Below are 21,616 nucleotides of genomic sequence, written 5' to 3'. Positions count from 1 at the left end.
AAACATTATACAGTGAGATCTCCTAAAGGTGTTGCAGGAAATTGCCATCTCTGTGTTGGGGCACTGGGGGAAGGGTGGAGAATTATCTTTTAGTCCTTGACACTAAGCGGTCACACTTGGCAGGTGTCATTTCCCTCCCCCCCACACACACCACTAGAAGTTTGGGATTTAAAAAATTGTCACTTGTGAGTCTTAAGGATGGGTTTGAATCCTTCCTTGGCACAGGGAAAGGGGCTGGGTGGGCCAGGGCCAAAGAACAGTGATTGAGGAATGGAGGTGTTGGGCCAGTGTCCTGAGAATTCAAATCAATGAGAGCCGCTAGCATCCTGCACTGTTACTGACGTGTTCGTGATCACAGTCGTGATTAATCGGTAGCACTGGCCAGTTCACTGCGGAGAGAGAAACCCTTCACGCCAAGTCAAAATTTCTGAACAAAAACTGGCAAGTCCTGGAAAAACCTGACTGCTATAGCAACGTGTGGCTGATTGGGCAGACGGGTTTGTTTACCAGCCGCCCTGTGGAGTCATAACCCCTAGCAGCTAATGAGCTTAAGGAGGGCAGCAAGTAGGAGGACAGGCTGAGTTACGGTGGGGGCGGCTGGGCTCCGGGTACCTGGTTACCGGGGGAATTCAAGGGGTTAGCGTGGCCATGCAGGAGCAGGCAGTGACCTTGTCCAACAAAAGAGACCTGACCTGAATGTCACGCAGCACTGGCAGCATGTGCCGAGCTCTATAGTAACCAGCCCTGGGAGAGTCACCAACACGCCTGCAAGCCCCAGAGCAACCTAACAGAGATCACTGCAGGTGAGTGCGGGCATGAAGGTGGAAGAAGAATGTGAGGTTTAACACTGATCGCGCTCTCTGGCTGTGGGGGGAGCAGGGGCCGCCTGGTGAATGAGGGGTTAAATCCAGCTCAGCTTCCCTCCGCCTCCTGAACAAGGGCTCTGAGGGTGGTTGCTTTGGAGACAGTGGAGGGATTTCTTAGGGAGTTTTAACTTCCCATTTCCCCTGCTGCTGCGGCTGGTTTGATGTCTTGTTATTAACACTTCTCCTCAAGGGTCAGACCTCGCTAATGGCAACTGGCCTGTTGTCTGCTGGGTCACCCCACCAGGTAAACAACGCTGGGGAGGAGAGTGGATTTAACCCAATCTGGCCAGGGTGTCAGTCTCCCTTTGTGAAATCCAGAGGAGACAATGTGTGTGAACAGTGCGTACAAATGTCCAGCGGTGGTACCACGGGACGATTGGGGTTCTTGGTAGCCCAGGCAAGAGGCATAGAGGGGAGGCCTTTTCACCAAGAACAAGGATTTTATCACTCTCTCTTTTTGGCAGTTGCACAGAAATGTATCCCTGACCAAACACCTCCAGCAATTTCTAAAATCAAAGGAATTAAAATACAGTTTTACCCTGAACCAAAATCAATCCTTGTTCAGCACTAAGGGTTCATTGACACTACAGAATTTCACACTGCTGAAACTACTGCCACTAGCAATTGTGTAAGACCAGGGGCTGGGATGAGTTGTAGACCCCGGTGTGAGCTTAGTCTACGCACCATCGTTTTCAGTCACTAGTCCTTGTTAGTTGCACTGCTATTGGCAAACGGTTATGCAGTCTGCTAGCCCAGGCAAGCAAGCTGTGGTTCACCCTGGGCATAGATCTGTCTGTAGCCATGCCAGCTTGTGCTGGGATACTGTGCGATCTCTCAAAGCAGGGCCAGGCTTGGGTCAACCGTTGGCTGAGACCCCTTCAAGGCACAACCTGGGCGATTCTCTAGGTGGTGCTCCTCCCTCTGAGTTACCGCTGACCCAGACGTAGGCTGCTTGGCTGATTTACACATGAGATGCTGCTATTAAAAAGCCAGAGATGCTATTTTCTTTTTCTGGCAAGAGTTTCACTCATTAGCCCTCATGTCCTGGCCAAATTCTAATGCGGTTAACCTGGGCCCAGTTTTGTCTGAGAATGGGTCATGTATTGTTCTCAAGTAACAGCTGGTGGCTAGAAGGAAGCAAGATGGGAGCCAATGCTGCAAGATTTCTCTTTGGGGGCAGTGCTTCATGCGTAGCCGGTTTCACTGTTTGATTAATCGTTAGTTTCGCTTCCTGTCTCATACGCGAGCATTTTTATAGCACTTTTGGTTTCTGCTGCCACATCCTGGCATTGCATCCACTAGCACAGGTCCTTAGACCTGCGCAGAGCCCTATGAACTTTCCAGAGGCCCTGGCCAGTGGCTCTGGGATTGTAGGAGCAGGGCTTAAATTAGAACAAATTTGTTTAGTCTGTAACCTGTTTGGAGCAGGGAAAGGGGTTCACCAGCATGGTCTTCCCCAGCTGGGTGTTGGCCAAGCAATACAGCACCAGAGCTGCTGCAGTTTGAGTTTGGCGGCAGGAAGTTCCTTCTTTTCCTCCCTCGAGCCACTTCCTAGACCCCCTCGCGTGGAGATTGAAAACAGTGGCAGCCAGAGAGGAGGCCGGCACGGAGCAACGAGAGCTCATGGTGGAGCTAGGGGTCTCTTCTGCAGATCCCATGTTAATGCTGGGCTCTGCATCTCTGCCATGCTGTTGCTGAAGAGGCCGCCAGACAGTTATGGGGAAGTGAGGAGAGGAGAGGAGTGGGGCCTGAGCATCATTAATAGTGTTATTTTCAGGCCTTGGCGAGTTGGTGTTCTCCCTTCCTGGACAGAGAATCAGCTGAGGAGTAGAAAAAGGCACTGATGCACTTTTTGAAAACAGATTAAAGCCTTCAGATTTTTCTCTATAAGGAGCTTCCTATTTTTTTAAGCTAGTCAATTTCAAATAAATTCAAGCTGGTGTCCCTTTGAATACGTTCCGTGTCGTTAAATACTCCAGGGAGGAAACTATTATACATTTCCTTTCCTGTGTTTTATAGTGTTAATGTGGACTGTGGAACACCTGCCACATTCCACCCCAGAGGTGGCTGCATTTTTGCACCATGTGAAATGATTCCTGTATATTGTTTGTTCTCTCAAATCCTTTAGGGCGAACACTGACCATTTACATTTCTATAACAACCTGCCACTGCCTGGATATATAACCATGGGCTTGTTTCTACACCTCTATGTGCTTTCATTACCCCCTATGTATAATCTAGGTGACGTTTACATCGACCCTGCTTTGTAAAGTGCTTTGAGATCTACAAATGAAAAGCATTGTTTGTATCCAAGGTCTTAATACCTTGCTGGAGAGTTTTATTGCTGTAAAATGTTTGAGAGCTCTGAATTCAGGGCATGTCACTGAGATGCCTTTAATCAAGAAACTAAACTTGTTTGGAGTCAGTGGAAGGGAAATGTAGATGATAAATGAAAGTTGTCATCCAATCAGTGGGACGGAAATTACCATGTGCCTTAGCTGACCAATTGTACAGCTCAAATAGCCAATTCTGACTATCAAATGAGCAGCCAGATCGTTCCTCCAAAGCACCTGTAGCTTCCAGGTGTTTATAAAAACCATTGGTTCAATAGCTTTGCATGGCAAACACGTTTGTAAACATTGTGAGGTGAACAGAAAAGTAAGAAGCTGAAAAAATGGCTACATTCCTCAAAACACATTGTTTGTAACTGACAGCTTCACCAGCTGTAGCGTTCTCACCAAACGGGATCTCCTGGGCTCCTTCCAGGGGAAGGATCCAGTTTAGCAGGAATGGCCCAGTGCTTTTTCCAATGGGTCTTGAAACAGCAGCCTCCAGCTGCTAATATCTGCTTTGTGCATGATGCTCAGAGCAGTTTGCTGAGCGTGGGAGACAAGAAGTTAACTTATAAGTCGACACAAGCTCAGGAGGATTAAACAGCTTTAAAACCGCAATGCAACATGCAAGCCCAACCTCCAGCCGTAGCCTAGTCCAGTTACTGAGGCCTTTCAAGCTATAGCGATCAAGTTATCTGGTGAGAATGTGTTGAATTTCATGAGTACTTGCAAGGTTAGCCTGTGTTTAATGCTGAGGACAGTAAGTGGAGTACTAGATGGAGCTGCTATAAGGTGGGTGTATAACTGGCTGGAAAACGGTTCCCAGAGAGTCGTTATCAGTGGTTCACAGTCATGCTGGAAGGACATAACGAGTGGGGTCCCACAGGGATCGGTTCTGGGTCCAGTTCTGTTCAATATCTTCATCAATGATTTAGATCAGTGGTTTCCAACCAAGGGTCCGGGGCCCCTGAGGGACTGCAAGCAAGTTTCAGGGGGGCCGCCAAGCAGTGCTGGCCTTAGACCTGCTGGGGCCCGGGGCGGAAAGCCGAAGCCCCACCACAAGGGGCTGAACCCCAGGGCTCCAAGCTCCGCCCCCCCAGGGCAGAAGCCAAAGCCTGAGCATGGAGCTTCGCCGAGCCCCCTGTGGCATGAGCCCTCGAGCAACAGCCCAGCTTCCTACCCCCTGACACGGGCCCTGGCTTTTACATGCAGAGAAACAGTTGTTGTGACACGGGGTGGGGGGGGGGCTGTGGAGTTTTCATAGCATGCTGGCCGGAGGCTCAAAAAGAAAAAGGCTGAGAACCTCTGCTTTAAATAACAGCCTGTCGCACTGATCAACGTTCTCTCACCGTTTCCTTGTACTCCCCCAGGCGGTCTGTATCCAGCTGTCGTCTCTTGACTTATGCTTAGATGGTCAGCTCTCCGAGGCAGAAACTTTGTACAGCACCTAGCGCCGTGAGGTTCTGGTCCGTGACTAGGGTTCCTAGGCATTAGGATGATACAAATCATCCATAATAACCTGAATCGTGTGCATCCCAAACACAGCAGAAGATGTTGAGAGACTGGTAGCCAATAAGTGAAACTGACTAGTGCAGATGGGGGGCTAAGCAGGCTCCTAAAGGAAGCCAGCAGTAGCCCTGGTGAAATGCGTGCTAGATGGCAACCATTTCATAATGGCCTGTGCTCTTCTGCTGTTAAACCCAGGCCCGGATTGGGCTTTTGGTGCACTCTGGATGAGCCAGGAGCCGGTGCTGGACCAGGATGCTGGTGGATGGAGGGTGGCCCCGATCCCCGTGCATGTAGATTGGACCCGGTTGAGGATTCCAGTGCACAGACTGGCCTCATGCTACAGTAGGTTTTTTTATGGGGTATGCATCCCTGTGGTACCAAAGGGCCGAACCAAGTCCTCCATGCATGTATAGGGACCGCTGGTGCACAGAGCCAGGAGGATGGGTGTATGGGGTGAGACCCCATGAAATCAAGAGTGGCCTGTACTGGGAGCATCCTGGGGTTTTTGGGAGACCCTGGGGGCAGGGGCTTCACCTCCTTAGTTTTGGGAGAGGAGAATGTGGAGTGCACTGGGGGCAGATGCAGGAGTGGGGTGGGGCCCAGACATCCCCGTGGGGTGGGACATGGAAGGAGGGAGACCCCACAATGGAGCATGTGGGGAGGCCCTTCCCCAGGGGGATTGTGGGGCCAGCAGGGCAGAGCACCCCATTTGTGTGGGGTGTCCAGCAGCATGTCTCCCCCCTCTCTGGGGGTTGTGGTGGGACGCCCTGGGGCTCTGACTGTGAAGAGGGAGGGGAAGGACCAGACCCCTGCTGCGAGCAGCTGCTTGCCCAGTCATTTATAACCCTGTAACCGCCTTCCCCTTCTCGGCTCGGCTGGCTCCTCCCTAGCTCGCTCCCCCCACACCACGTAAATACGAGGCTCTGCGACGGCTGGGGGCTCTGGTGCTGAACACAAGGACCCGTGTGACAGGCAGGGCACTAATGACCTCGCCGCCTGTCTCAGTGGCACGCCTGGCATCTCGCACATGCGAGCAGAAATGCTGCTCAAGAACTGAGTGTGGCTCAAACGCTCGTCTCTTTCACCCGCGGAAGCTGGCCCAATAAAAGATATCAGCTCACCCGTCTCCCCCTCCCATTACAGGGCTGGGAGAATAGATTCAGTGATGGACTCTTGCAGGAGAAAGGTTGAATTATAGAATCAGCAACACGCACTTGGCATCCTTGTTATCTGTGATGTCTTCTGGCAGCCTGCTGGGATCCCAAGCAAGGATCAGCACACCACTGAGCTAGGTGCTGATCCCTAGCTCTTATCTAGTGCTGTTCCTCAGCAGATCTCAAAGCGCTTTGCAAAGAGTCAGTATTGTTAGCCCCATTTAACAGAAGGGGAAACTGAGGCACGGAGCAGGGACATGACTTGCTCAAGATCACTCAGCTGACCAGTGGCAGAACTGGGAATAGATCCCAAGTCTCCTAAGCCCTAGGCCACTGCTGTAACCCCTAGGCTACACTGCTGAAGAGCACACATGCAAGACCAAAAAACAGTCCCCCAAAAGTTTGCTGCTATCCCACATTACGGCCCTTTACACCTGAGGCCTGTGAACATCCAGTTTAATGCTGCTTCTCGGGGCACGTTAATGCTGCCGTGAACTATTCTGGTTACCGGAAAGCAGGGGAGGCCTGCACAGAGGGATTATACTTGCACAGTCTGAACAGTAATCACCCAGCCAATGCGCTGCTGGCATCTGGATCAAGACTAAAAAGGGTCCAGATTTACCAAAACCCAGTCTCCTTCCTCATCGCTGCCTCATTGACCTTCCAGCTCCCCTGACCTTACCCCCACCCTCCCCAGTTCCCTTCAGATGCTCTCGGCTGCCTGATCCCAAGCCTCCTGCCTTAATCCCCCTGCTCCCTCCTTTCGTGATGTCTGTTCTGCGTAAAACGCGTCTCGCTGCTGAGCCATCTGCTGCTGGCGTGTTTGTTTATCTGGGTGACGCTGAATTGTTGTGCTGCTTCTTACCGGCAGAGGGGGACCTGCAAAGAGTGACTCAGAACAGACAGGGATGGGGGGGCCTTGGGGGCTCCCTAACCTACATGTCACAGCACGGGAAGGATCTAGAGCCAGAATCACCCTGGTTCAGGCCTGCCCTGCTGCCCTGCAGGGTCAGCTCACAGTATCATGAGCACCTCCGCCTCAGTTCATCAGGGCTGGGCGTGAGTGGTTGAGAGTAGTCAGCGGCGCTGTCCGTAAACCCAAGGGATGGCGGCAAAGCCCCCTGCGGGAAGAGGAGGTGAGGTTGAGCCAGAAGGGTTGGGGTAGGGGGTGGGTCTGTGACACATGTAATTGTTCTGTGTGGGGCTTTAAGTTGCCTGCTTCTTGTTTGGTTTCCTTGAGAGCACAACCCTTGTTTACAATGTGGGTCTCCTCTGAAAAGTGAATCTGGGAAGTGGCCCCCATCCGATTGGCCCCAGGTGCATCCCAGCATCACACTCGTTGGGAGTTAGACCCTATGGGAGGGTCTAACTCCCGTTTCCCTGTAGGAGCCAAGGCGGCTGGCAGAGGGGGGAGCTGGACTCTCTTATTCCTTGGCCGTTGTTTGCTGTTCCACCTGCACAACCCCACTGAAAGCAGTGGGTGTGGCACAGCCGGCGGGGAAGGCAGAACATGGCCAGGTGGCGCTCTGTGCCTGGGGATGCCGGAGGAGAGGCCAGCTTGACTGTGAGTCCAAGGTGATTCTGCAGGGGTGGCAGTTACGGGGAAATATTGTTTTCCCTTTGTAAAGTGAGCACCCCTCTGTCTGCCGTAGGCACTTGCTGCATCTTGTCCGAAACTGAGCCCACCCAGGTGCTGCAGAATGGTTCTGTGTGGCCACCAGGGGTCCGTTGCCTGCAAGCTCGTTGGTGTAGGGACTTTAAGTTGTTTGTCCAGTACACCGTACTCTACGGCCCTGATCCCGATCTGGCCACCGCTGGAATATAATACTAGGGATGGTCGAGCTGAGGCCAGTGAAAATCAGCCTTTTCATCGGCATGGCCTAGATTTACTGAGGCCTGGTCTACATCTTCAAATAGCTCGACCGGGTTACGTCGCTCAGGGCTGGGGAAAATTTCACGCCATAGTGAGGTCGACCTAATGCCCACTATAGATGCAGCTAGGTCAATGGAAGGATTCCTCAGTCGGCTTAACTACCAGCTCTCGGAGAGGTGGATTAACTGCATCCGCAGAAACCCCCCTTCCACTGATGTGGGAGGCATCGAGGCTACGGCGGCCCAGGTGCAGCGCCAGAGCTGCACAGCTGTAATGCGGGAGGTGGCCGGGCTCTGCCCAGTTTGTCTGCTCATGCAGACAGGGCCGGTTCTACTGTTTTTGTGCTGAATTGCCGTGGGACGGCGGGGGCAGTCCATGTGCCGTTAGGGCGGCACGTGCGTTTCTGCGGCGGTGGCAATTCAGAGGCAGCTTCTGTCTTCAGCCGGAAGACAGAAGCTGCGCCCCGGCGCCAATTCGGCACGCTGCTTGGGGCAAAAACACAGGGACCGCCACCCCTTGCAGATTGCTGCCCCAAGCACTTGCTTGGGATGCTGGTGCCTGGAGCCGGCCCTGCATGCAGAGTTCTATCCCAGCTGCCTTTATTGACTTTTAGTGGGACTCTGCTGGAGGCTCACCTGAGCCTTTCATCATGTAAGGACGGGACTCTGCGGGGAGATCCCGTGGCTTTGAAAAGCCCATCGTCCACATCTCTCAGGTGGCAGAAGTCTTGCTGGCAGGGGCGGCTCTAGGCACCAGCAAAACAAGCTGGTGCCTAGGGCGGCAAAATGTAGGGGGCGTTCCCTGCCGCCGGGAGGGGGGGGGGCGGCAGGCTGGGCCGGCGGACCTGCCGCAGTCATGCCTGCGGGAGGTCCACCGGAGCCCCGGGAGGACCGGACCTCCCGCAGGCATGACTGCGGACGGTTCGCTGGTCCCGCGGCTCGGCTGGACCTCCCGCAGGCATGCCTGCGGCAGCTCAACCGGAGCCGCCGGACCAGCGAACCGCCCGGAGCTGCGGGAGGTCCAGCCGAGCCGCACGACCAGCGGACCCTCCGCAGTCATGCCCGCGGGAGGTCCGCTGCTCCCGCGGCTCCGGGGCGCCTCCCGTGCATGACTGCTTGGGGCGGCCAAAAACGTAGAGCCGCCCCTGCTTGCTGGGTCGTGAGTTTTCCACCTTCTTGGACTGGGAGCCAATTGGACCTAGATATCCGGGTTCTTCTGCCCTGAGATCTGATATAGGATCAAAGCACCTGGCGGGACGGCCTTCGGATTTGGGGGGTTCGAATCCAGTGTCTGCCAATTCTCCCATCAAATCTGGGGTGTTTGAGATCTGAGCGGTCAGCTCCGGAACCAGTCTGTCTGTCGTAGGTGTTTCGAAATGGATGCCTACGTGTAGAGCACAGCAACATAAGTAGTGCTAACAGCGTCCCAAAAGTGTGTTTCTAGGGTAGACATGCTTACGAGCAGAGACAGCAGGACTTCTGGGCTTAGCTATTTGTATGAGATTCTCTCAGTTTACAGGCTGATTTTAAGATGAAAATATTTGTTGTCTGGGAAGGATTCTTACCAACCTAACCTCTCTACGGATGGCTTCATGGGTGACACTGGGCTCTTCCAATCTTTGCTTCTACTTAAGGCCTTTCATTGTCAGTTAAAAAAACGAGGAGTCCTTGTGGCACCTTAGAGACTAACACACTTATTTGGGCATAAGCTTTTGTGGGCTAAAACCCACTTCATCAGATGCATGGAGTGGAAAATAGAGTAGCAGGTATAAATATACAGTACATGAAAAAATGGGAGTTGCCTTACCAAGTGGAGGGTCAGTGCTAATGAGACAATTAAATTAAAGTGGGAGTGGGCTATTCTCAACAGTAGAATACCAAGGGAGGAAAGTATCAGAGGGGGAGCCTTGTTAGTCTGGATCTGTAAAAGCAGCAAAGGGTCTTGTGGCACCTTATAGACTAACAGACGTTTTGGAGCATGAGCTTTCGTGGGTGAATACCCACTTCGTCGGATGCAAAGGGAGGAAAAATCACTTTTGTAGTGGTGATGAGGCCAATGTAATCAGGGTGGCCCATTTCAAAGAGTTACAAGAAGGGGTGAGTAACAGTCGGGGGAAATTAGTTTTTGTAGTAACCCATCCACTCCCAGTCTTTATTCAGTGTCCAGTTTGCAAATTAATTCCAGTTTTGCAGTTTCTCATTGGAGTCTGTTTTTGAAGTTTTTTTAGTTGAAGAATTGCCACTTTTAAGTGTGCTGTTGAGTGTCCAGGGAGATTGAAGTGCTCTCCGACTGGTTTTTGTATATCATAATTCTTGATGTCTGATTTGTGTCCATTAATTCTTTTGTGTAGAGACTGTTCGGTTTGGCCAATGTCCATGGCAGAGGGGCACTGCTGGCACATGATGGCATAGATCACATTGGTAGATGTGCAGGTGAACGAGCCCCTGATGGTGTGGCTGATGTGGTTAGGTCCTATATTTCCAGGTTTCACAAAAGCGATTGTTCCATTGTGACTGGTTTACAGCCAAATTTGGGACTACTCAGGTACATGAAAATACTGAGTGTGTTAAGGAAATCCAATCCACATTAGGTGGAAGTGTTTCTGTTAATAAGAAGTCCGTGTTAAAAGTGAGGCTGTGTGTTGAAATAAGACGATGTAGCCGAAGATGCACGCGTGGGTATAAATACGGTTAGTGTCCAATTTGTGAAGTAAACCACAGTATTAAACTGCTTTGACTTTCAATACTTTTACTTTTTTTCTACCCGTTGCTTTTTTCCTGGCGTCCCCTCTCCCCACAGTAACTCTGATCTTTATCCTGAAAGCTGTTAATGTTTTGCATTGATTTCCACCCGCTGTCTAATTTTTGTAATAAATACTGACAAGTTACCGGGAAAGTTTAGCAAAGTGAAAACTGAAATCAAAGGGCCTCCCTTCCGCTTAAGCCCCATCAAGGTCTGAAAAGGGGGGATTCTTCAGCAATGGAGTTTGGCCACATTTGTATCACCATAGTAATGGGGGGGTGAAGTTGTCATAGTGATGGTTCCTTAGGGGTTGGGCGAAGCACCATCTCCCATATCCCTCTCCCCCATTGGCTTGATCCCCCCTCCTCCCCTCTCCAAAGCCAGGCTACTCTTGGGTCCTAGTGCACCCTGCTTTGCTTTCAGATGATGATGTTGGCGACACCAGAGATGTCCCCTTTGAACCTTGTCCACCAGAGGGCAGGTTAGCTGGGGCAGTGGTGATAACACCAATGACTGGCCCCCGTTAGGGTTTGCACCAGCAGAGCTGCACCAGTGTTAGTGCAACAGTGGGAGATTCTTCTAAAAATGCTTGTGCAAGAGACAGCTGTGAAGTGTAAAGTCAGGGTCCCGGCTGTGAGCCCAGAAGGACGGTGTGAATCCTGTGTCTTTGGGTATGTCTACCCTGCGAGCGGAGGTTTGAGTGCAGCTCGGGGAGCCATGCCCATTAGGAATACGGCTAAAGAAATCAGTGGCACAGGCTTCAGCGTGGGCTGTGCAAGCCCATCTGGAACCCTAGGTACAGCCTGTGCCAGGGTCCATGCCACTGCGTCTTCACTGCTATTTTGAGAGTTGCTAGCAGGATTAGAGGTAGCGCTGGTTTGCCTAGCTGAGCTGCAATTACCCGTTGCAGTGTAGACATCCCTTAGATGCACTATACCTTGGTAGGCAATAGGACGCAGTGTGACCTGATTGGGTCACTATAAGGGCCTTTTTGTGCCATTTGCTTCAGTTGCTGTAAATCCTGCTGTCCATCCCTCTGGCTTCTCAGGAGACCAGGTTGCTAGGTTGAAGCTGCCTTTATTCAAGACAGTGTCGCTTAGTGGGTAGAACAGGACCCAGAGTTCCATTTCCAGCTTCTCCCACCAACTTTGCAGGGTGATCAAGGGCGAGTCACTTTTGTCTTTCTGTGCCTCAGTCTCCCCACTTGTAAAATGGGTCTAATACAATCCACCTGCCAGAGGTGTTATGCGGCTTCATTAGTCTGTAAAGCGCCTTGGGTTCTTCCTGGGCAAAAGGCTCCAGAGAAGGGCAAAGCATTCGTCTGATTCTCCCCACCCGCTAGTGGCAGGGGGCACGGAGAGGGGAGGGGCTAATGCACACGGTTGAGAGCACGGTGCTTTTTAAAGCATCGTGTGATTTACAGCAACATTCTCAGGCCTGGGAGAGGTGCTGGGTTTTCTAACAGGCCGATTTCTCAGCTGGACCCTTCTTGGGGGCTTAATCTGCCACATCAGCCTTTGACTAGTAGGAGTCTGATAACCTGAATCCCTGTTCCCTACTAGCTGGTAAGAGGAAGGAGCTTTCAGGCCCAGGCGGTCTGAGAGATTCCTGGATGCTGAGGGATGGCAGGGATCAGTCTGTCTGTCCCCGTATCCTGTCTCTGACAGTGGACAGCAGCAGACGCCTCAGAAGAAGGTTCAAGACCAGAGGCGGGTTACAGTTTGTGGGGCCGTGGGCCAGAGCAAATGGGAGCCCCACCTCACCCCCTCCACCTGCAGTCCCCCCACCTCGCTGCTGCTAGGGAAATGGGGTCAGGCTTCCCCCACTCCCCAGCAGTAACGTCGGGCGGGCGGAGTAGGGCAAGTCCCCGTTCCCTCACCCTGCCCCTTGGCAGGAGTGCCGGACGGGTGGGTGAGCAGGTTGGGGTGCCAATTTGTCCAGGGCCCCCCAATTGGCTGGGGCCCCTGGGCACGGGCCCCATTGGCCCTGTGGCTAATCTGCCCTTCAAGGGGCAGATGTGGGGTAAACTGCCCCCCCCCCGCCCACTGGATTTTATCCTGATCTTTGATAGTTCGAGATTGCCGGAAGCCCGAGGCTGAATATCCCTTCCAAAGTTTTCCTTGTCAGTAATGGCAACTGCATATTCTCCATCCCTGTAGCAATGTCCCCTCCCTGCTTGAATCTTACATTCCTGGACTCAGCAGAAACCTGCTGGACCCTGTCCACACTCAGCTTTAAACCCTGTCGATTCACGGGTTTTAACACCCTTTTATCCTAGTCTCCCCAAACTTCTTGGGGGCACCTGGCTGTGCATGTAGAATCCGCTTCCCCCCTCGGTCCCCCCAGCACCCCGGGCTCCTGCGGTGGCTAAAGCCCGCCCCAAGCAACTCGCCACGTCCGGGGCCGGGTTCTGCGCCTCTGCCGGCGGCTGGGGGGCGTTAGGACCCCCGGGCAGGGAGCCGATGGCCATGAATGAAATCTCCAGGAAGGGGCGGGGTTCCTCGGCCGCCTGCCTCCTCCCGGGCCGCCCTGGGTCTCCCTGCCCGTGGGGCTCGATCCTACTCGCGAGTCCCCGGGCGCTGCGCGGTGGGTGCGGAGCCGCCGCTGTCCGGGGCAGAGCCCGCGGGTGGCCCCAGGCGATGGGACGCTCCTGAGCCGCTGGCAGCCGGGGAGGGGAGGCGCTGGCCTGGGCCGAGCCGGGCGGGGCTGGGCCGGCTGGGGGGGGGGGCTCGCGGATCTCCCGGCGACCCCCCATGAGCGCCCCCGAGCGCGCAGCGGACGAGCCGGAGCTGGAGGCGGTGATCCAGGTCGGTGGGGTGGTTTCGCTTTGACGAGGGGGCTGGTCCCGATGCGGAGCTGAAAGGATCCGGGCAGGGACTGCGGGGAGGAGGGAAGCGCCCGGTTCTGGTCTCACTCCGGATCTGAAAGTCCCGGGCCGCCCTGGGTTTCAGGCGCTTCCTCGCCTGGCAAGCGGAGCCTGTAAGTGTGGCACCGACCCCCAGCCGCGCCGTGGCTCCAGCCAGTCCCGACTTCTGAGCCATTTTACACCTCCCAGGGCCGTGCAAACTGCTGGGGGAGGGACCCAGTGCCTGATTCGGATTTCACACTGATTTCAGGGGGGCTGCTCCCGCTTTACACTGGGGCCAAGCAGAGGCGAGTCAGGCCCCTGGTATATTCCAGAGACCCCTCTTTGCCCTTTGCCTTGACTGTTTGGGTAGCAACAGTGTATGAGCCAGTCCCGAAAGGCCTCCTTGAAAACGCTGGTCGCTTGGATTAAGGGTGATCTGCCAAGCGGATGCAGCTTTTAGGATATATGGGTGATGCCTGAAAGGTGGTTTTCTCCGCCCCCCCCTCTCTATTTTTTAAACCATGCAATAGCGGGAATATTATATTCCCAGTTGCTGCTTGGACAGCTGGAGACTCAGGGTGGGAGGTGTATGAGCCAGGTATTAAAGGAGCGCGGGTGTATTTCAGTCCATCCTGGAGTGTTGGTCTCCCAAGCACGTGCCAGGCATGGGAGTGATAGGAGTGGTTTTTAAAAAACATTGTTGCTCAGGTTTGATGCTTGTAACCGCATCCTCCTCGAAGTTCTCCAGCGGGCTGCAGAGTCCTGCAGTAGGAACGGGGCGGACGAGAACTCAGACTCCTGTTACAGAAGCAGCCGGTCAGGGCCCCCTTACAGGCCTCGCCTGTCTAGCATCAAACGGGTGCAGACGCTGGCACCTGACTGTATTCGGGCATTGGTTTTGTCCCCTGAAACGAAAGCTGCAAAGGAACCCGGTTTGGAGGCAGGGCTGGGTCTGACGCCGAGTTCAGTCCATTCCGGGCCGGGGGGGAGGCTCTCTGGAAGATCCCGTAGTGCTCTCGGTGTGAGGTGAGCCTACGGGTAAAGGGTGCCTGTCCGCATTGCCCTGGCAGGGACGGGCGTAGCGGGGCAGAGAGAGATCAGGACCATGTTTGTAAGGGCCCCTTGGGGAGCTTGCACCTGGAAAGTGTTTGCAAAGAGCTTTGCCCATTCCTGGGCTCTGGGGGTGTCACAGCTCTGAACTGCACCCCGAGTAGCTTGGGATAAGTGGAGGGGCTGGGGCTTGGTAATGGAACCAGGGGAGCCTTTTGCCTCCGAGCTCTCGGTTTGGGTCTGAACTGCCTGGAGCGATGGGAAGTTGCTTCCATCCTGGTGGCTGTTCAGTGGCCTGTGTAAAGCATGTGGGTTGGTCTCCGGACAGGTCCCTAGTGCCCAGATTTCCACACCCCACGAAAACCTTTCTCACCCCCGGCCCCCTTTGCCTCTGCAGTGAGGCCGAGGGTTGAATGGATGGTGTCACGGTGGGAGCTTGCCCTGCCCGCGATGGACCCACCATCAACCTCAGGCCCTACTTGAGGACTTCAGCCTCCTGGGTTGTCAGCCCAGCACTAGAGAGTGAGCGATGGGGTGTGAGGATTGTTCGCCCCAGGGCCAGGAGCTGGACGCTAGGATCTGGTGCCCCATTGATTGGGGCTGACAGTAAAAATCCTCTTGTCCTCTCGTTCTCAGCCTGACCCCGGTGACTATCGGGTCTGGCCTGGCCCCTGAATCTCCCTGGGGGCAGGGGGGATTGATCCCGTTGCATCTGAAACAACCATCTGCCGGCCTTGCTGGTGACAAGTGAAAGGGAAATGACCCAGGAGCCTGACGTGATCTGAACCCAGGACAGGCAGGTGCTGACCCGGACCCTAGAGGTGCTGTTGTCCTTCCTGGGAAAAAAATGCTGCCACGTTTAAGCTAATGAGGATGGAAAATGAAACCTGCAGTGGCCAGCAGCCTGGGTGTTAACAGGGATTTTTGTGGCATGTCATAAAGTCCAGTGGATTCGGTTTATTTGTTTGTCCCTGACTGAGTCCAATCGTAGGGGCCTGGCTCCTGCCCTCAGCCTGCTGTGTTTGCGCCCGACAGAAGCTGGAGAGCAGCGTGCTGACCTCAGGGGAGGGGAAGAGTCTTACCATTCGGGGCAGCTCTGAGGCCGCGCCACCCACCCGCCTGCCCGCCCGGATCCGAGAGATCGTCGCCGAGAACCTGTCGGAGCAGGAGAGCCCAGGTAGGGTTGTGGCCGTCCTGCCCCCCTGCCGCTCCCCGTCTCCATCCGTCTAATCCTGCCCACCGCCGTGCCCTACCGGGCTGAGCCTCGTGCTGGGGAAGTGCGTGGGTTCTGCCCGGCCACGCCAAGCCACAGCCACCAAGGAGCAGCTTCTCGGCGGGTTCTCGGCTCCTGGCCCTTGCCAGGCTGTGCCCACCTGATGGCTGCACGGGTAGCTTGCCAGGACCCCCAGGGCCAAGCCTGGATGGTGTGGAGTGCAGCCGCCCTTGCAGACCCTAGATCCCCTCTGGATCCAGGCAGGCCAGCTGCCTTGCTAAATTCCCCATCCCCCATGCAGTGCAAAATGGCGCTTTAAAGGCTCGTGGCCCCTCCCACAAAACCTCCCTTGCTGTGGGGCCCACCAAACCAGCGGGGAGCTGGGCCACCCACGGCCGCCAGATTAACCCTTTCGGTGCCCCGGGACTGTGCGCTGGTGGAGGGCCCAGCCTGGTTGCCCACTGCCAAAGGTGGTCGCTGATTTAGGCAGCAAAGCAGCCCAGGGCGGGGCTTGATATTCCCCCCCGCCCCCCCCAGCACCCCCGGCCCCACTTTCTTCTCCATCTCTTGGACCCCAGGGTCTGGCTGTATCCATCAGCCTCCATCTTCCCACAAAGGGCTCTACATCTCGTGCTGCCCCTGGCCGCTGCCTCGGGAGTCTTGTGTTTGAGAGCACCCTGGAAATCCCTGCTGCGCCGCTGCCCCGGGCTCGGTAGGAAGGGGACAGGGCTGAGCTGGCCCCACCTCGCTCTGTGGCACCGATGGGTGCGTATCACCCATGAGGCTGCCTCTGGTGTTGATGTCATGCCCTAAACCGGGGCGATCTGGACCTCTGGTAGGAGAACCACAGGGCCAGCTTCTTCTCCAGGCAGCCGCCTCCCTGTGGCTCTGGGGTGGGTGCCCCCAGCCGGGTGCTGATGCCCGTCCTGCCCTGCTCTGCTACGGCTCTCACTCTTCTCCCCGCAGCAGCCTGCCCTGGGGAGATGTCGTCGCTCCTCTCCCTCCAAGAGGAGAACCGCATCCTGCAGCAGGAGCTGTCCCGTGTCGAGGACCTGCTGGCACAGAGCCGGGCTGAACGCGATGAGTTGGCCATCAAATACAATGCCATCAGCGAGAGGGTAGGTGTGGGAAGCCGTGCCTGTCCGGATGGGGGTGGACCCCCCCATCCCCCCGCCCTGGTCTGTGTTCAGGCAGGCACCATAGGATGTGGTGAGGCAGCTCCCACTGCGCTCTGTGCTCAGGGAGAAGTCCTTTGTGCCAGAAATGGGGCTCTGCAATGGTGAGGAGGGGAAGTCGTCATTGGAGCTGGGCAAAACTTTTCATCTGAAACTTTGTTTTTGGCAAAAAAAAAATGAAGAGTGAGGGCGACTGAAACATTCTGCAGATTCCGGTTGATTTCACCAAAGTGTTTTGGTTGAAGTGGATGGTGTGTGTGTGTGGGGGAAACACTGAACAAAATTCTGAAAATGTCAGAATGTTTCCTTTGGACAGTTTCCAAATGAAACATTTCAATTTTTCACTTTGAAATGCCCTCGAATTTTATGACAAAAACATTAAAGGGAAAATAAGAACATAAGAACGGCCATACAGGGTCAGACCAAAGGTCCATCCAGGCCAGTGTCCTGTCTTCTGACAGTGGCCCCAGAGGGAGTGAACCGAACAGGTAACCATCAAGGGATCCATCCCCTGTCGTCCACTCCCAGCTTCTGGCAAACAGAGGCTAGGGACACCATCCCTGCCCAGCTTGGCTAATAGCCATTATTGGACCTATCCTGCATGAATTTATCTAGTTCTTTTTTGAACCCTGTTATAGCCTTGGCCTTCACAACATCCTCTGGCAAAGAGTTCCACAGGTTGGCTGTGTGTTGTGTGAAGACCTATTTCCTTTTGTTTGTTTTAAACCTGCTGCCTAGGAATTTCATTTGGTGACCCCTGGTTCTTGTGTTATGTGAAGGAGTAAATAACACGTCCTTATCTACTTTCTCTACACCAGTCGTGATTTTAGAGACCTCTATCACATCCCCCCTTAATGCTCAATGTCGAGCTGCCACCTTTCTTCGTTCAAGCCACAATTGTGTTTTCCTGGCCAAAAATTTAGAAAAATCTTGTTTTTTTCAGGTGACCCAAAATATCTTGAGACCCCCCCCCCATTTTTTGGCATTACCAGCAGTGAACAGAACCATCTGTGATTTGCCCAGCTCTAGTCATCAGGCCTTACTGAGGTGCAGCAGGGCAGCGGAGTCTGAAGAAATATCCTCCCTCCCCCCCCCCCGGGGTCTCCTTGGAGCCTCCTCCTCTCTTTGGCCTCCAGCGCCGGTGGTGAGGGTGCCAGGAGGATGTGTGTGCAGGAGGCCCACGCACTGGGGATGGGGCCCTCTGTGTTCTGGCTTGGAAGCAAACCTCCTGGGTTCAGTTTGGCATCTAGTCTCTTGGGGTTGGTGACCGGGTGTGGGGATCCCCCTCCCTTCAGGGCTCTTCCCCAGCCACTGTTCTCAGAACATCTCACCTTGTGTTAAGCCCAACTCTTCCCCTTCATAGAATCTCAGGGTTGGAAGGGACCTCAGGAGGTATCTAGTCCAACCCCCTGCTCAAAGCAGGACCAGTCTCCAGATAGATTTTTGCCCCAGATCTCTAAATGGCACCCTCAAGGATTGAACTCACAGCCCTGGGTTTCGCAGGCCAATGCTCAAACCACTGAGCTATCCCTCCCCGCTATAGAGGGATAGACATATTGAAACCAGCTGAGCCCTGAGATCTGGTTAGAAACCAGGGAATTGCTGTCCTCAGGCAATGGCGCTCCTTTGGCACCGTGTTAAGCACCGCAGCGGGGCTGGGAAGCATGTTCTGATAGCAGGGTCGAGTTTCCACCTCGCAGCGCGTCTGTGCAGCATTTCAACTCAGCCCTCGCCAGTGAGCGCTGTGGGGAGAGGGGGCTCCTGGTTCTCTACCAGTGTACATTGCTGCTAGGGTCTTGGCTGCTCCTGCCTCGCTAGGGGAGCCCGTGCAGCTACATGCCTGGCTGGTCTCGACCTCCTGCTGGGCGGAAAGTCCCAGCTCTCTCGCATTGATGTGCCAAGCTGGGAACGTGCTTGCGGGGGCCGAACGGTAACACGTCTCTCCTGGGCTGTAGCCCGGAATGCACTTAAGAGTTGCCACCCCCCTAGGCTTGCCCTGGAGTCTCCAGGCGTTAGAGATTAATCTTTAATGAAAGAGTGTGTCAGGGGATGAACCCTCCAGGAACGTGTCCAGCCAAAACTGGCAGCCCACCATGCAATGTGTTTCCCTGCCGGGGGGCCCTGTGCACTGCAGCGACCCGGTGGAATACGCAGGTTGGTTGATTCTGAGGGAAGTTGTGCGTGTTCTCGTCCACGCCAGGATCACAGGCCTGTCTGGGCATGTTCTTGCAGGGAATGTGACCAGGGCTTGCTGGGACTTGCCCCAGGGGAAATAAAAGGCCCGGTGGCTAGTGGTTGGGATAGCAGCCGGTCGGTGTCCTTGGCACTCACCTTGGGGGTGGGGTACTGGCCTGCGCCTGACACAGCCGGGCAGGCTGCGAGGGTTAAAGCACAGAAAAGCCCCTCCTGGTGACACTGAGCGTCTGATTTCAAACCAGCAGCTACAACAGAGGCTCTGAATCCCGCCCTTTGTGAAGGCCCTGAGAGGGAAGTTGGGCCAGAGGGACCCTCCCACTCCCAACTCCCGCCCGTCGGGCTGCTTGAATGGAGGTTTTGTTGCTGGATTTCTCCAAGTGCAGTAACAAATCTCTGTGAAAAGCACTTAGGTCAGAGCCCCTTGGTGGGCTCCGGCCCCCGGGGGGGGAGGGTGGTGGGCGGATGCTCCAGCCCGCGGGGGGAAGGAGGGTGATGGGCGGTGGTTGTGCGCGTATGTAGATAGTAGTGCTGTATGACAGCTGACCTGCACCCAGCTAGTAACACGCTGTGCAGAGGACTTTGCACGCGGATGTCGCAGAATACACCCCCAGCAAGGGGCGATCGCGGGAGCTGGAGGTTGGGAGTTGTTTGAAGGAGGGGGCCGGGGTGGTATTAGGCTGCTCCCAAGTGAGGGGCAGCGGGAGAAGGGGACTTGGCTGACCGCCCCAAGAATGACCCTGTCTGCGGCCATCGGTCCGTACTGGGGGCAGCCAGCCCCTTGTGTCGCTGAGGCTCCAGGTCTATATTTAGCACGCTAGCTGGATCGGAGCTAGCGCCGGTATGTCTCCTTGAGCTAAAACTGACCCCTTCCAGCTCTGGGGTAGATGTACCCGTAGTTAGCAGGGGCAGGAGGAGGTCAAGGCCGAGAGGCGGGCAGGCTGGGGAGCTTCGGAGGAGAAGCGCAGACTCCGTGGGGAGGTTGCCGGGGATCCCACGAGAAGCAATGATCAGTGCTGCAGGGGGCCAGTGATCTCGGCGGCATGGTTGACGGCAGAGGGTGATGAAGGAGAGGAGAGAGCTGAGTGGCGTGAAAGTGGAATACCAGCCACTCCAAGGCAGTGGCCCCAATTCAGATATGTTTTGAGGGCAGTACAGGAACGACTCCCCAAGCGCCAGGTCGCAGTACCATCTGTACGGAGGGGTGACTGGCTCCAATGTCTGTGTGTTGTGAGCACGCAGCTGGGGCAGTGCTCTGGCAGCAGCCACGCTGGGTTAGTCTGGGATCATTGCGGAAAGGATCTCTCTCCCCTACAAGGGTTCCCCTGGCTAGCTGGCCGGAGAGAGGTTTGATCCCAGGCGCTGCAGGTCGATGCGCGAGGAGCTCTTTGTGAACGCCGAGCGTCACGCGCTGTGAGCTGGGAATGGGGCGATGACTGATGAGCCCTAGTTCTGTCCGAATGACGGCAGATTCTTTCCTTCGAGGCCAAGCATGTGAGCGGCGGTTATCTCTGGCTTCGCTGGCCTGGGAGCGTTCGGCATAGCTCGCGTCAGTGATGGTGGCTGCGTGTCTGTCCTTATGGAAATAATAAACCACAGCTCTGGCATAGCGCTTGTCTCAAACCATGAAGTCAGGATCATTATCCCCTTGGTGCAGGTGGGGAAACTGAGGCACAGAAGGGGAACGTGACTTGCCCAAGATTAGCCAGCAGGCCGGTGGCTGAGCCGGGAACAGAATGCAGGTCTCCTGAGTCCCAGTCCTGTGCCTGATCCGCTTGGCCTCTCCAGTGGCAACCTTCCTCTTTGCTAGCCCAGCCCATCCCTGGAGGAACTGTTTCAAGTGCAGTCCTGGTTGGTGGTGACCGGCAGGTGCTACCATCTGGTGCGACTGCCGTGGCCCGTGGTGCAGCAGTTGGGGATGGTGATGGGTCTCTGTCCATTTCCTAGTGGATTAGTGTCCCCGTGTGAAATCACCATCACAGCAGGCGCTATCTGGCCCCTGCTGTCAGCACAGGGGCGCATGGGCACTGACTGGTACAGCTGGGTGCCGCAGGGCCGGGGGTGAGGGCAACAGCGGGGGCAGCTCGCCAGTGGGGAATCGTGCAGCGTAACCCGGCTCCTTTATATTCCAGACCCCAAATGATGGGGCCTGGTGGCGTCTCTGCACTTGTACCCCAGAAACTGACCTACCCTGGGGGGGGGGAGGGGCTGTGACGGAGGCGCGAGGCCCCCTCACAGTTTCTCATCTTCTTTTGAGGCAGCATTTTGGGCTAGCGACAGCCCTGGTGTCCGTGGCAACGGGGCAGAAGAATGGAAGGAATCCCCGGTTGCTAAGGCAGCAGTTGCTAGGGGAGATGGTAAACTTTGTTCCTTCCAGGGCCCGAGCCTGGGGAAAAGCCCCCGTTTACAGAATACGTAATAATACGAATCATGAGATGAGCAGAGAGGTGGGGCGGGGTCACCTCGTGGGCAGTTTATTCCAGACTCCGCCAAGCTGGGACGATACAAACAATTGAGAACAGCCTCGAGATACCAGCGGGCCAGATCTTGGGGCCGCTGACGGAAATCTCTTTGGGAGCAGGTTGGCCCTGCAGTTGGGGAATCCTTTCCCCCCCCATTTGAGCGGGAGGCCCCCGAAAATGAAGGCTAAATGTGTGAGG

At 55.1% G+C, this 21,616-nt stretch overlaps 1 protein-coding gene across 8 annotated transcripts in view; it reads left to right on the top strand.

The window, feature by feature from the left end:
• The first annotated feature begins 409 nt into the window (after nucleotides 1–409).
• CROCC (ciliary rootlet coiled-coil, rootletin) overlaps nucleotides 410–21,616 on the top strand; it is a 76,469-nt gene continuing 55,262 nt past the window's right edge. For 3 of the 8 annotated variants that reach the window (XM_044996358.1, XM_044996357.1, XM_044996355.1), the window contains exons 1-3: nucleotides 13,061–13,284; nucleotides 15,411–15,552; nucleotides 16,555–16,706. In XM_044996358.1, the coding sequence (XP_044852293.1) occupies nucleotides 13,231–13,284; nucleotides 15,411–15,552; nucleotides 16,555–16,706 (348 nt within the window). In that variant the 5' untranslated portion in view covers nucleotides 13,061–13,230. Of the gene's footprint in view, nucleotides 804–13,060; nucleotides 13,285–13,308; nucleotides 15,553–16,554; nucleotides 16,707–21,616 lie in introns of those variants that run through there. The other 5 variants (XM_044996360.1, XM_044996356.1, XM_044996359.1 and 2 more) reach the window with 5 other exon arrangements.

The sequence above is a fragment of the Mauremys mutica genome, chromosome 21 (assembly GCF_020497125.1).
Source record: "Mauremys mutica isolate MM-2020 ecotype Southern chromosome 21, ASM2049712v1, whole genome shotgun sequence".
NCBI lineage: Eukaryota > Metazoa > Chordata > Testudines > Geoemydidae > Mauremys > Mauremys mutica.
Note: the sequence above shows the minus strand (reverse complement) of the source record. Positions and strands in the feature narration are given on the sequence as shown.